We start from the raw sequence: 14,259 nt of genomic DNA, 5'->3' as shown, positions 1-14,259 counted from the left end.
GTGAGGAGACCAAGGTGCAGACGGTCTGGGAACTGTCACATCCGTTGTGAGGAGGAGACCAAGGTGCAGACCGTCTGGGAACTGTCACATTTGTTGTAAGGAGACCAAGGTGCAGACAGTCTGGGAACTGTCACATCCGTTGTGAGGATACCAAGGTGCAGACGGTCTGGGAACTGTTACATCTGTTGTAAGGAGGAGACCAAGGTGCAGACCGTCTGGGAACTGTCACATCCTTTGTAAGGAGGAGACCAAGGTGCAGACGGTCTGGGAACTGTCACATCCGTTGTGAGGAGGAGACCAAGGTGCAGACGGTCTGGGAACTGTCACATCCGTTGTGAGGAGGAGACCAAGGTGCAGACAGTCTGGGAACTGTCACATCCGTTGTGAGGAGGAGACCAAGGTGCAGACGGTCTGGGAACTGTCACATCCGTTGTGAGGAGGAGACCAAGGTGCAGACAGTCTGGGAACTGTCACGTCCGTTGTAAGGAGGAGACCAAGGTGTAGACAGTCTGGGAACTGTCAGATCCGTTGTAAGGAGACCAAGGTGCAGACGGTCTGGGAACTGTCACATCCGTTGTAAGGAGGAGACCAAGGTGCAGACAGTCTGGGAACTGTCACATCCGTTGTAAGGAGACCAAGGTGCAGACGGTCTGGGAACTGTCACATCCGTTGTAAGGAGGAGACCAAGGTGCAGACGGTCTGGGTACTGTCACATCCGTTGTGAGGAGACCAAGGTGCAGATGGTCTGGGAACTGTCACATCCGTTGTAAGGAGGAGACCAAGGTGCAGACGGTCTGGGAACTGTCACATCCGTTGTGAGGAGGAGACCAAGGTGCAGACAGTCTGGGAACTGTCACATCCGTTGTAAGGAGGAGACCAAGGTGCAGACAGTCTGGGAACTGTCACATCCGTTGTAAGGAGACCAAGGTGCAGACGGTCTGGGAACTGTCACGTCCGTTGTAAGGAGGAGACCAAGGTGTAGACAGTCTGGGAACTGTCAGATCCGTTGTAAGGAGACCAAGGTGCAGACGGTCTGGGAACTGTCACATCCGTTGTAAGGAGGAGACCAAGGTGCAGACAGTCTGGGAACTGTCACATCCGTTGTAAGGAGACCAAGGTGCAGACGGTCTGGGAACTGTCACATCCGTTGTAAGGAGGAGACCAAGGTGCAGACAGTCTGGGAACTGTCACATCCGTTGTGAGGAGGAGACCAAGGTGCAGACGGTCTGGGAACTGTCACATCCGTTGTGAGGAGGAGACCAAGGTGCAGACGGTCTGGGAACTGTCACATCCGTTGTAAGGAGGAGACCAAGGTGCAGACAGTCTGGGAACTGTCACATCCGTTGTGAGGAGACCAAGGTGCAGACGGTCTGGGAACTGTCACATCCGTTGTGAGGAGGAGACCAAGGTGCAGACAGTCTGGGAACTGTCACATCCGTTGTGAGGAGGAGACCAAGGTGCAGACCGTCTGGGAACTGTCACATCTGTTGTAAGGAGACCAAGGTGCAGACAGTCTGGGAACTGTCACATCCGTTGTGAGGAGACCAAGGTGCAGACGGTCTGGGAACTGTTACATCTGTTGTAAGGAGGAGACCAAGGTGCAGACCGTCTGGGAACTGTCACATCCTTTGTAAGGAGGAGACCAAGGTGCAGACGGTCTGGGAACTGTCACATCCGTTGTGAGGAGGAGACCAAGTTGCAGATGGTCTGGGAACTGTTACATCTGTTGTAAGGAGGAGACCAAGGTGCAGACCGTCTGGGAACTGTCACATCCTTTGTAAGGAGGAGACCAAGGTGCAGACGGTCTGGGAACTGTCACATCCGTTGTGAGGAGGATACCAAGTTGCAGATGGTCTGAGAACTGTTACATCTGTTGTAAGGAGGAGACCAAGGTGCAGACGGTCTGGGAACTGTCACATCCGTTGTGAGGAGGAGACCAAGGTGCAGACGGTCTGGGAACTGTCACATCCGTTGTGAGGAGGAGACCAAGGTGCAGACAGTCTGGGAACTGTCACATCCGTTGTGAGGAGGAGACCAAGGTGCAGACGGTCTGGGAACTGTCACATCCGTTGTGAGGAGGAGACCAAGGTGCAGACAGTCTGGGAACTGTCACGTCCGTTGTAAGGAGGAGACCAAGGTGTAGACAGTCTGGGAACTGTCAGATCCGTTGTAAGGAGACCAAGGTGCAGACGGTCTGGGAACTGTCACATCCGTTGTAAGGAGGAGACCAAGGTGCAGACAGTCTGGGAACTGTCACATCCGTTGTAAGGAGACCAAGGTGCAGACGGTCTGGGAACTGTCACATCCGTTGTAAGGAGGAGACCAAGGTGCAGACGGTCTGGGTACTGTCACATCCGTTGTGAGGAGACCAAGGTGCAGATGGTCTGGGAACTGTCACATCCGTTGTAAGGAGGAGACCAAGGTGCAGACGGTCTGGGAACTGTCACATCCGTTGTGAGGAGGAGACCAAGGTGCAGACAGTCTGGGAACTGTCACATCCGTTGTAAGGAGGAGACCAAGGTGCAGACAGTCTGGGAACTGTCACATCCGTTGTAAGGAGACCAAGGTGCAGACGGTCTGGGAACTGTCACATCCGTTGTGAGGAGACCAAGGTGCAGACGGTCTGGGAACTGTCACATCCGTTGTGAGGAGACCAAGGTGCAGACGGTCTGGGAACTGTCACATCCGTTGTGAGGAGGAGACCAAGGTGCAGACCGTCTGGGAACTGTCACATTTGTTGTAAGGAGACCAAGGTGCAGACAGTCTGGGAACTGTCACATCCGTTGTGAGGATACCAAGGTGCAGACGGTCTGGGAACTGTTACATCTGTTGTAAGGAGGAGACCAAGGTGCAGACCGTCTGGGAACTGTCACATCCTTTGTAAGGAGGAGACCAAGGTGCAGACGGTCTGGGAACTGTCACATCCGTTGTGAGGAGGAGACCAAGGTGCAGACGGTCTGGGAACTGTCACATCCGTTGTGAGGAGGAGACCAAGGTGCAGACAGTCTGGGAACTGTCACATCCGTTGTGAGGAGGAGACCAAGGTGCAGACGGTCTGGGAACTGTCACATCCGTTGTGAGGAGGAGACCAAGGTGCAGACAGTCTGGGAACTGTCACGTCCGTTGTAAGGAGGAGACCAAGGTGTAGACAGTCTGGGAACTGTCAGATCCGTTGTAAGGAGACCAAGGTGCAGACGGTCTGGGAACTGTCACATCCGTTGTAAGGAGGAGACCAAGGTGCAGACAGTCTGGGAACTGTCACATCCGTTGTAAGGAGACCAAGGTGCAGACGGTCTGGGAACTGTCACATCCGTTGTAAGGAGGAGACCAAGGTGCAGACGGTCTGGGTACTGTCACATCCGTTGTGAGGAGACCAAGGTGCAGATGGTGTGGGAACTGTCACATCCGTTGTAAGGAGGAGACCAAGGTGCAGACGGTCTGGGAACTGTCACATCCGTTGTGAGGAGGAGACCAAGGTGCAGACAGTCTGGGAACTGTCACATCCGTTGTAAGGAGGAGACCAAGGTGCAGACGGTCTGGGAACTGTCACATCCGTTGTAAGGAGACCAAGGTGCAGACGGTCTGGGAACTGTCACATCCGTTGTGAGGAGACCAAGGTGCAGACAGTCTGGGAACTGTCACATCCGTTGTAAGGAGTAGACCAAGGTGCAGACGGACTGGGAACTGTCACATCCGTTGTGAGGAGACCAAGGTGCAGACAGTCTGGGAACTGTCACATCCGTTGTAAGGAGTAGACCAAGGTGCAGACGGTCTGGGAATTGTCACATCCGTTGTAAGGAGACCAAGGTGCAGACGGTCTGGGAACTGTCACATCCGTTGTGAGGAGGAGACCAAGGTGCAGACGGTCTGGGAACTGTCACATCCGTTGTAAGGAGACCAAGGTGCAGACGGTCTGGGAACTGTCACATCCGTTGTAAGGAGGAGACCAAGGTGCAGACGGTCTGGGAACTGTCACATCCGTTGTAAGGAGACCAAGGTGCAGACGGTCTGGGAACTGTCACATCCGTTGTAAGGAGGAGACCAAGGTGCAGACGGTCTGGGTACTGTCACATCCGTTGTGAGGAGACCAAGGTGCAGACAGTCTGGGAACTGTCACATCCGTTGTGAGGAGGAGACCAAGGTGCAGACGGTCTGGGAACTGTCACATCCGTTGTGAGGAGGAGACCAAGGTGCAGACAGTCTGGGAACTGTCACGTCCGTTGTAAGGAGGAGACCAAGGTGTAGACAGTCTGGGAACTGTCAGATCCGTTGTAAGGAGACCAAGGTGCAGACGGTCTGGGAACTGTCACATCCGTTGTAAGGAGGAGACCAAGGTGCAGACAGTCTGGGAACTGTCACATCCGTTGTAAGGAGACCAAGGTGCAGACGGTCTGGGAACTGTCACATCCGTTGTAAGGAGGAGACCAAGGTGCAGACAGTCTGGGAACTGTCACATCCGTTGTGAGGAGGAGACCAAGGTGCAGACGGTCTGGGAACTGTCACATCCGTTGTGAGGAGGAGACCAAGGTGCAGACGGTCTGGGAACTGTCACATCCGTTGTAAGGAGGAGACCAAGGTGCAGACAGTCTGGGAACTGTCACATCCGTTGTGAGGAGACCAAGGTGCAGACAGTCTGGGAACTGTCACATCCGTTGTGAGGAGACCAAGGTGCAGACGGTCTGGGAACTGTCACATCCGTTGTGAGGAGGAGACCAAGGTGCAGACCGTCTGGGAACTGTCACATCTGTTGTAAGGAGACCAAGGTGCAGACAGTCTGGGAACTGTCACATCCGTTGTGAGGAGACCAAGGTGCAGACGGTCTGGGAACTGTTACATCTGTTGTAAGGAGGAGACCAAGGTGCAGACCGTCTGGGAACTGTCACATCCTTTGTAAGGAGGAGACCAAGGTGCAGACGGTCTGGGAACTGTCACATCCGTTGTGAGGAGGAGACCAAGGTGCAGACGGTCTGGGAACTGTCACGTCCGTTGTAAGGAGGAGACCAAGGTGCAGACCGTCTGGGAACTGTCACATCCTTTGTAAGGAGGAGACCAAGGTGCAGACAGTCTGGGAACTGTCACATCCGTTGTGAGGAGGAGACCAAGGTGCAGACAGTCTGGGAACTGTCACATCCGTTGTAAGGAGGAGACCAAGGTGCAGACGGTCTGGGAACTGTCACATCCTTTGTAAGGAGGAGACCAAGGTGCAGACGGTCTGGGAACTGTCACATCCGTTGTAAGGAGGAGACCAAGGTGCAGACGGTCTGGGAACTGTCACATCCGTTGTGAGGAGGAGACCAAGGTGCAGACGGTCTGGGAACTGTCACATCCGTTGTGAGGAGGAGACCAAGGTGCAGACGGTCTGGGAACTGTCACGTCCGTTGTAAGGAGGAGACCAAGGTGTAGACAGTCTGGGAACTGTCAGATCCGTTGTAAGGAGACCAAGGTGCAGACGGTCTGGGAACTGTCACATCCGTTGTAAGGAGGAGACCAAGGTGCAGACAGTCTGGGAACTGTCACATCCGTTGTAAGGAGACCAAGGTGCAGACGGTCTGGGAACTGTCACATCCGTTGTGAGGAGACCAAGTTGCAGATGGTCTGGGAACTGTTACATCTGTTGTAAGGAGGAGACCAAGGTGCAGACCGTCTGGGAACTGTCACATCCTTTGTAAGGAGGAGACCAAGGTGCAGACAGTCTGGGAACTGTCACATCCGTTGTGAGGAGGAGACCAAGGTGCAGACAGTCTGGGAACTGTCACATCCGTTGTAAGGAGGAGACCAAGGTGCAGACGGTCTGGGAACTGTCACATCCTTTGTAAGGAGGAGACCAAGGTGCAGACGGTCTGGGAACTGTCACATCCGTTGTAAGGAGGAGACCAAGGTGCAGACGGTCTGGGAACTGTCACATCCGTTGTGAGGAGGAGACCAAGGTGCAGACAGTCTGGGAACTGTCACATCCGTTGTGAGGAGACCAAGGTGCAGACGGTCTGGGAACTGTCACATCCGTTGTGAGGAGACCAAGGTGCAGACGGTCTGGGAACTGTCACATCCGTTGTGAGGAGGAGACCAAGGTGCAGACGGTCTGGGAACTGTCACATCCGTTGTGCGGAGACCAAGGTGCAGACGGTCTGGGAACTGTCACATCCGTTGTAAGGAGGAGACCAAGGTGCAGACGGTCTGGGAACTGTCACATCCGTTGTGAGGAGGAGACCAAGGTGCAGACAGTCTGGGAACTGTCACATCCGTTGTGAGGAGACCAAGGTGCAGACGGTCTGGGAACTGTCACATCCGTTGTGAGGAGACCAAGGTGCAGACGGTCTGGGAACTGTCACATCCGTTGTGAGGAGACCAAGGTGCAGACGGTCTGGGAACTGTCACATCCGTTGTGAGGAGGAGACCAAGGTGCAGACGGTCTGGGAACTGTCACATTCGTTGTGCGGAGACCAAGGTGCAGACGGTCTGGGAACTGTCACAACCGTTGTAAGGAGGAGACCAAGGTGCAGACGGTCTGGGAACTGTCACATCCGTTGTGAGGAGGAGACCAAGGTGCAGACCGTCTGGGAACTGTCACATCTGTTGTAAGGAGACCAAGGTGCAGACGGTCTGGGAACTGTCACATCCGTTGGAAGGAGGAGACCAAGGTGCAGACAGTCTGGGAACTGTCACATCCGTTGTAAGGAGACCAAGGTGCAGACGGTCTGGGAACTGTCACATCCGTTGTGAGGAGATCAAGGTGCAGACAGTCTGGGAACTGTCACATCCGTTGTGAGGAGGAGACCAAGGTGCAGACAGTCTGGGAACTGTCACATCCGTTTTAAGGAGGAGACCAAGGTGCAGCGTTGTATGCGTACTTTCTTCTTTAATAAAGAACGAAATACTGAACAAACAAAATTACAAAACGATACGTGACGCTAATTTGGATCGTGCAGACAGGCAACTAAACGTAGAACAAGAACCCACAAATACCCAAGGGAAATGGCTACCTAAATATGGTCCCTAATCAGAGACAACGATAAACAGCCGCCTCTGATTGGGAACCATATCAGGCCACCATAGTCATACCTATACCTAGACCTACAAAACCCCTAGATACACAAAAACCCTAGACAATACAAAACTAGCATACCCACCCTCGATCACACCCTGACCTAACCAAAACATAAAGAAAACAGAGATGTTAAAGGTCAGAGCGTGACAGGGAGCGTTCCATGTAGACTTGCTGTATGAGCATGATTTGTAATGAGAGTTTTCCACAGGTTGAGTGAAGGTTGTGTGAGGGTTGTAGAGATGTTTTGACACTCACCATGATCTCCATGGCTATCCATCTAAACGTCCCCCAGTACATGGTTAAGGGTCAGGGGTTAGGGGTTAAAGGTCATAGGATTAACTCACCATGATCTCCATGGCTGTCCATCGAGAAGTTCCCCAGTACATGGACATCCCCTGGTTGATCACATAAGTCATGGCTCTGACAATCTCTGAGGAGATAAGGACAATATTCAACCAACATTCAATCAATCAATCAAATAATCGATCAATCCATCAGCTCATTAGATGCAGGTGTGTGAAGGACTTTGGAGATCCCTGCAGACACACTAGATACCACCAGGCATATATATATGTGTGTAATATATATATATAGACATATATATATGCCTGGTGGTATCTAGTGTGTCTGCAGGGATCTCCAAAGTCCTTCACACAATATATATATATATTTACACACACATTACCAGTCAAAAGTTTGGACACACCTACTCATTCAAGGGTTTTTCTTTATTTTACGATTTTCTACGTTGTAAAAATGATGCAGCACATCACTCTCCTTCTTGGTCAGATAGCACCTACCCACCCTGGAGGTGTGTTGGGTCATTGTCCTGTTGAAAAACAAATGATAGTCCCACTAAGCTCAAACCAGATGATATAGCGCATTGCTGCAAAATGTTGTGGAAGCCATGCTGGTTAAGTGTGCTTTAAATCACTGACAGTGTCACCAGCAAAGCACCATCACACCTCCTCCTCCATGCTTCACTGTGGGAACCACACACCTCCTCCTCCATGCTTCACGGTGGGAACCACACACCTCCTCCTCCATGCTTCACGGTGGGAACCACACACCTCCTCCTCCATGCTTCACGGTGGGAACCACACACCTCCTCCTCCATGCTTCACGGTGGGAACCACACACCTCCTCCTCCATGCTTCACGGTGGGAACCACACATGTGGAGATCATCCGTTCACTTACAGTACTCTGTGTCTCACAAAGACACAGAACATTTCAAATTATGTGTCCACTTCTTATTAGTAGTGGTTTCTTTGCATCAATTCGACCATGAAGGTCTGATTCACACAATCTCCTCTGAACAGTTGATGTTGAGATGTGTCTGTTACTTGAGCTCTGTGAAGCATTTATTTCGGCTGCAATTTCTAAGACTGGTAACTCTAATGAACTTCTCCTCTGCAGCAGAGGTAACTCTGGGTCTTCCTTTCCAGTGGCGGTCCTCATGAGAGCCAGTTTCATCATAGCGCTTGATGGTTTTTGTGACGGCACTTGAACAAACTTTCAAAGTTCTTGACATTTTCTGGATTGACTGACGTTCATGTCTTAAAGTAATGACTGTTGTTTCTCTTTGCTTATTCGAGCTGTTCTTGTCAGAATATGGACTTGGTGTTTTACCAAACAGGGCTATCTTCTGTATACCACCCCTACCTTGTCACAACACAACTGATTGGCTCAAACGCAGGAAATAAATTCAAACGCAGGAAATAAATTCCAGAAATGAGCTTCATGATTCCATATGTGTTATTTCATAGTTTTCATGTCTTCACTATTATTCTACAGTGTAGAAAATAGTAAAAAATACAGAAAAACCCTTGGATGTGTAGGTTGGTCCAACTTTTGACTGGTGCTGTAACGGCATCTAATATATATATATATATATATACCACCAGGGGACACTGTAGTCTTCCTGCCTGGGTTGTACTACTGGACTGACAATGACCCAACTAGACTTGAAGGCCACCAACCCATCCCCTGAGCGCTCTCTCTCTCCTGCTGACAATACATTCCTTCTCACTCCTCTAATGAGCCCACTAATGACCAGGGACAGGCTAGAGTTCTAATGTGCTGTAAGCCACCAGTACATTATTAATGAAGCAATTAGTTCCAACACTAGCATCTGAGCTACACAGCACTATGAAGGGAGCCTTAGAAGACATCTGTTATTGTTCTCATCCCTGTGTAGCTGATACCTAGCAGGACCAGGGTTAGGGGACGGGGAATGACGAGGGAAAGTACACTCCTGGTTAGGGAATTTAAACTTCCAAAACCCACCATGGGGAAATTACAGCCTTGTCAATCAATGACTGATTTGTACCAAACAGGAGAGCTAAACTACTGTCACTGTGGGCTCAGCGACACAGACAACTGATGCACCAAGATAAACACCACTAAAAGAGATGACGTAATGAAGAGAGACAGAGAGAAGGAAAGAAAGGTCGAGTTAAATAACTCAAATGTGATCTAACTAAAGAAAAGTGCAATGGGTCAGAAGAGGAGCAGAGATCCAACGCCTCATTTTATTCTATTTCTGCTGCTCGCTTTCATTTAATTGTGGTACAAGAACCCTCTCTCCCTCTCCCTCTCCCTCTCCCTCTCTCTCTCCCTCTCTCTCTCCCTCTCTCTCCTTTTCTCTCTCATGCTGCACTGTCTGCTAGGAGTGAAAGCCAATTCACTCTGAAAACGTAGTCAGGGGCTCTGTATGAAGGTGCCTCTGGAAACGTAGTCAGGGGCTCTGTATGAAGGTGCCTCTGGAAACGTAGTCAGGGGCTCTGTATGAAGGTGCCTCTGGAAACCACATAGAGCTCATAATGCATCGCTGTGCACCTCCCAAATGTTGTTACAATGCAGAGGGCTTTGTACAGCTCCGTACAGCTCCGTATAGCTCCGTACAGCTCCGTACAGCTCCGTATAGCTCCGTACAGCTCCGTACAGCTCCGTACAGCTCCGTACAGCTCCGTATAGCTCCGTACAGCTCCGTACAGCTCCGTACAGCTCCGTACAGCTCCGTATAGCTCCGTATAGCTCCGTATAGCTCCATATAGCTCCATATAGCTCCATATAGCTCTGCATTTACATGATTGGTTGACGGTAGGTGGGGGCGGAATGTCCTGTACAAACACAAACTCACTTCCTTGATTACCTTCTTCACAACAGCACTGGGCTGCTCCTCAAAGCACAAGAAGTCTGAATGCCCTGATTTCTGCAGAGGCCGTATCACCGTAAATGCTGCACGGCCAATGCAGAAGCCAGATTGACCATGCGGAGCCTTTAAGGCGGGAACAGATGGCAGATTGACTAGGCAGAGCTTTTAAGGGGGGCCAGAAGTTGGAGCTGGTCCATCACACAATGGTGCTATAGTGAGAACAAAATGAGTGGGAGAGGAGGGAGGTGGAGGAGTGAAGAGGAGAGAAGAAATAGAGAAAAGATAGTCGGAGAAGACTGAAAGTGTCAGAAAGAGAGGAAGGAGGAGAGATAGAAAGAGGGATAATAATGAATGTTATGTCAGAATCATTTTCTACTGGGAGTCCTTGGTCAGGATGTGCTTGACAAAGACAGCTTTATGAAACACAAGCACTATGAGACCTGAGGGGCTAACAGATTTACTCTCTCATCACTCTCATCTATTAGTGTTTCTCTCTCTCTCTCCCCTCTCTCTCTCTCTATTGCTCTTTCCCTCTCCCCCCTCTCTCTCTCTATTGCTCTTTCCCTCTCCCCCCTCTCTCTCTCTATTGCTCTTTCCCTCTCCCCCTCTCTCTCTCTATTGCTCTCCCCCCTCTCTCTCTCTATTGCTCTCCCCCCTCTCTCTCTCTATTGCTCTCCCTCCTCTCTCTCTCTATTGCTCTCTCTCTCTATTTCTCACACACACACACACACACACACACACACACATTTTCTGCTTTTTCACTCTATGAACAATGTTTTGTAAATGACAAAGAATATTTGCATTTGTTTGTTTCGATGTTTCAAGATGTGCATGGGTTCATTGTGTTTGTAGATGTGTATGTGTGAGAGTGAGTTCCACAGGAGTGCACTCAGGGAACAGCACAATTTAAAGACAATGCTACCAAATACTAATTGAGTGTTTGTAAACTTCTGACCCACTGGGATGTGATGAAAGTAAGAAAAGCTGAAATAAATAATTCTGTGTACTATTATTCACATTCTTTCACATTCTTAAAATAAAGTGCTGATCCTAACTGACCTAAGACAGGGAATTTTTACTAGGAATAAATGTCAGGAATTGTCAGAAAAGCTGAATTTAAATGTAGTTGGCTAAGGTGTATGTAAACTTCCGACTTCAACTGTATATGCAGTATATATATAGATAGTAAACCTCAGTATAAACTGAAATCTTGATTCTTATCTGGTTGTTAGTCTGGTAGAGCAACGCATCTACTGCTTCCTGCCAATACAATTTGGTAGTATTTCAGGCTATGAGACTAATCAACCAACTTCCCTCCTGACTTAGACAGGTTGCTCGGTCCCTGATGATGAATGCTAAAAGACTGACTCACCCTCCATGGGTGTGTTGGTGTCGGGGCGGTTTGCGAAGACCACGTCTACGTATTCCAGCTGCAACCTCTGGAGGGAGCCCTTCAGACCTGGGCAGATAGAGGAAGGGAGAAGGAGAGAATGAGAGGAAGGAGAGGAAGGGAGAGAGAGGGAAGGAGAAGAAGGGAGAAGGAGAGGAAGGGAGAGAGAGAGGAAGGGAGAAGGAGAGGAAGGGAGAAGGAGAGGAAGGGAGAGAGAGAGGAAGGGAGAGAGAGAGGAAGGGAGAGAGAGAGGAAGTGAGAGAGAGAGGAAGTGAGAGAGAGAGGAAGGGAGAGAGAGAGGAAGGGAGAGAGAGAGGAAGGGAGAGAGAGAGGAAGGGAGAGAGAGAGGAAGGGAGGAGAAGGAGAGGAAGGGAGAGAGAGAGGAAGGGAGAGAGAGAGGAAGGGAGAAGGAGAGGAAGGGAGAGAGAGAGGAAGGGAGAAGGAGAGGAAGGGAGAAAGAGAGGAAGGAGAGAGAGAGGAGTGGAGAAGGAAAGGGAGAAGGAGAGGAAGGGAGAGAGAGAGGAAGGGAGAAGGAGAGGAAGGGAGAAAGAGAGGAAGGGAGAGAGAGAGGAGTGGAGAGAGAGAGGAGTGGAGAGAGAGAGGAAGGGAGAGAGAGAGGAAGGGAGAGAGAGAGGAAGGGAGAGAGAGAGGAAGGGAGAGGGAAGGGAGAGAGAGAGAGGAAGGGAGAGAGAGAGGAAGGGAGAAGGAGAGGAAGGGAGAGAGAGAGGAAGGGAGAGAGAGAGGAAGGGAGAGAGAGAGGAAGGGAGAAGGAGATGAAGGGAGAGAGAGAGGAAGGGAGAGAGAGAGGAAGGGAGAGAGAGATAAGAGGAGGGAGGATGGGAGAGGAGGAGGATGGGAGAGGAGGATGGGAGAGGAGGATGGGAGAGGAGGGTTGAGGAGAGGAGAAGAGGAGGGGAGGGGATAGGATAGGAGGGTTGAGGAGAGGAGAAGAGGAGGGCAGAGGAGGGGAGGAGAGAAGAGGAGGAGGGGAGAGAGAAAAGATAAGAGAGAGGGGAGATATCAATACAGTTCACAGGGGAGAGACAGGGTCAGACAGGGTGAGACAGGGCCAGACACGGTGAGACAGGGTGAGACACGGTGAGACAGGTTGAGACAGGGTCAGACACGGTGAGACAGGGTCAGACACGGTGAGACAGGGTCAGACACGGTGAGACAGGGTCAGACACGGTGAGACAGGGTCAGACACGGTGAGACAGGGTCAGACACGGTGAGACAGGGTCAGACACGGTGAGACAGGGTCAGACACGGTGAGACAGGGTCAGACACGGTGAGACAGGGTCAGACACGGTGAGACAGGGTCAGACACGGTGAGACAGGGTCAGACACGGTGAGACAGGGTCAGACACGGTGAGACAGGGTCAGACACGGTGAGACAGGGTCAGACAGGGCCAGACACGGTGAGACAGGGCGAGACAGGGCGAGACAGGGCGAGACAGGGCGAGACAGGGCGAGACAGGGTCAGACACGGTGAGACACGGTGAGACACGGTGAGACAGGGTCAGACACGGTGAGACAGGTGAGGCACGGTGAGGCACGGTGAGACAGGGTGAGACAGGGTGAGACAGGGTGAGACAGGGTGAGACACGGTGAGACAGGGTCAGACACGGTGAGACAGGGTCAGACACGGTGAGACAGGGTCAGACACGGTGAGACAGGGTCAGACACGGTGAGACAGGTGAGGCACGGTGAGGCACGGTGAGACAGGGAGAGACAGGGAGAGACAGGGTGAGACACGGTGAGACAGGGTGAGACACGGTGAGACACGGTGAGACACGGTGAGACAGGGTGAGACACGGTGAGACAGGGTCAGACAGGGTCAGACAGGGTCAGACAGGGTCAGACAGGGTCAGACAGGGTCAGACAGGGTCAGACAGGGTGAGACAGGGTGAGACAGGGTGAGACAGGGTGAGACATGGTGAGACACGATGAGACAGGGTGAGAGGTTCAGACAGGGTGAGACAAGGTGAGACAGGGTGAGACACGGTGAGACACGATGAGACAGGGTGAGACACGATGAGACAGGGTGAGACACGATGAGACAGGGTGAGAGGGTCAGACAGGGTGAGACAAGGTGAGACAGGGTGAGAGGGTCAGACAGGGTGATGTGGGTGAGACAGGGTGCGAGGGTCAGACAGGGTGATGTGGGTGAGACAGGGTGAGACAGGGTGATGTGGGTGAGCCAGGGTGAGAGGGTCAGACAGGGTGATGTGGGTGAGCCAGGGTGAGAGGGTCAGACAGGGTGATGTGGGTGAGCCAGGGTGAGAGGGTCAGACAGGGTGATGTGGGTGAGACAGGGTGAGAGGGTCAGACAGGGTGATGTGGGTGAGACAGGGTGAGAGGGTCAGACAGGGTGATGTGGGTGCCTGTGTGTTCTTACCTTCAATAATGTGTTTCCTTGAAAGGCCTCTCTCAGTCTCTGCTCTGTGGGCACAGACACAGACACAGACAGGAGAGAAAAACTACACATTCAAATCTGTTTCTCAACTCACTGCTGGTAGTCAACTTACATGGCCCTACTGCTGTGTCCTTATCAGTGCTTTCCCGCTTGTGTGTGTTTGTGTGTGTGTGAGTGTGTTCAGAGTCTTCAACTACAATCCTCTCCTCCTGCAGAAGGACTCCCAGCATGCATCATGGAGCTGTGACTC

General features: G+C 51.5%; 1 protein-coding gene across 2 annotated transcripts in view; it reads right to left on the bottom strand.

The window, feature by feature from the left end:
- Window positions 1-14,259, bottom strand: part of LOC115124049 (voltage-gated potassium channel subunit beta-1) — a 322,712-nt gene that overhangs the window by 35,876 nt on the left and 272,577 nt on the right. For both annotated transcript variants that reach the window (XM_065024229.1, XM_065024230.1), the window contains exons 7-9: window positions 13,992-14,035; window positions 11,576-11,662; window positions 7,390-7,475 (exon numbers count right to left, since the gene is read on the bottom strand). In XM_065024229.1, coding sequence (XP_064880301.1) covers window positions 7,390-7,475; window positions 11,576-11,662; window positions 13,992-14,035 — 217 coding nt within the window. The remainder of the gene's footprint in view (window positions 1-7,389; window positions 7,476-11,575; window positions 11,663-13,991; window positions 14,036-14,259) is intronic.

Source organism: Oncorhynchus nerka, linkage group LG11 (assembly GCF_034236695.1).
Source record: "Oncorhynchus nerka isolate Pitt River linkage group LG11, Oner_Uvic_2.0, whole genome shotgun sequence".
NCBI classification, from domain to species: Eukaryota; Metazoa; Chordata; class Actinopteri; order Salmoniformes; family Salmonidae; genus Oncorhynchus; species Oncorhynchus nerka.
This window is presented reverse-complemented; position numbering and strand designations above follow the sequence as displayed.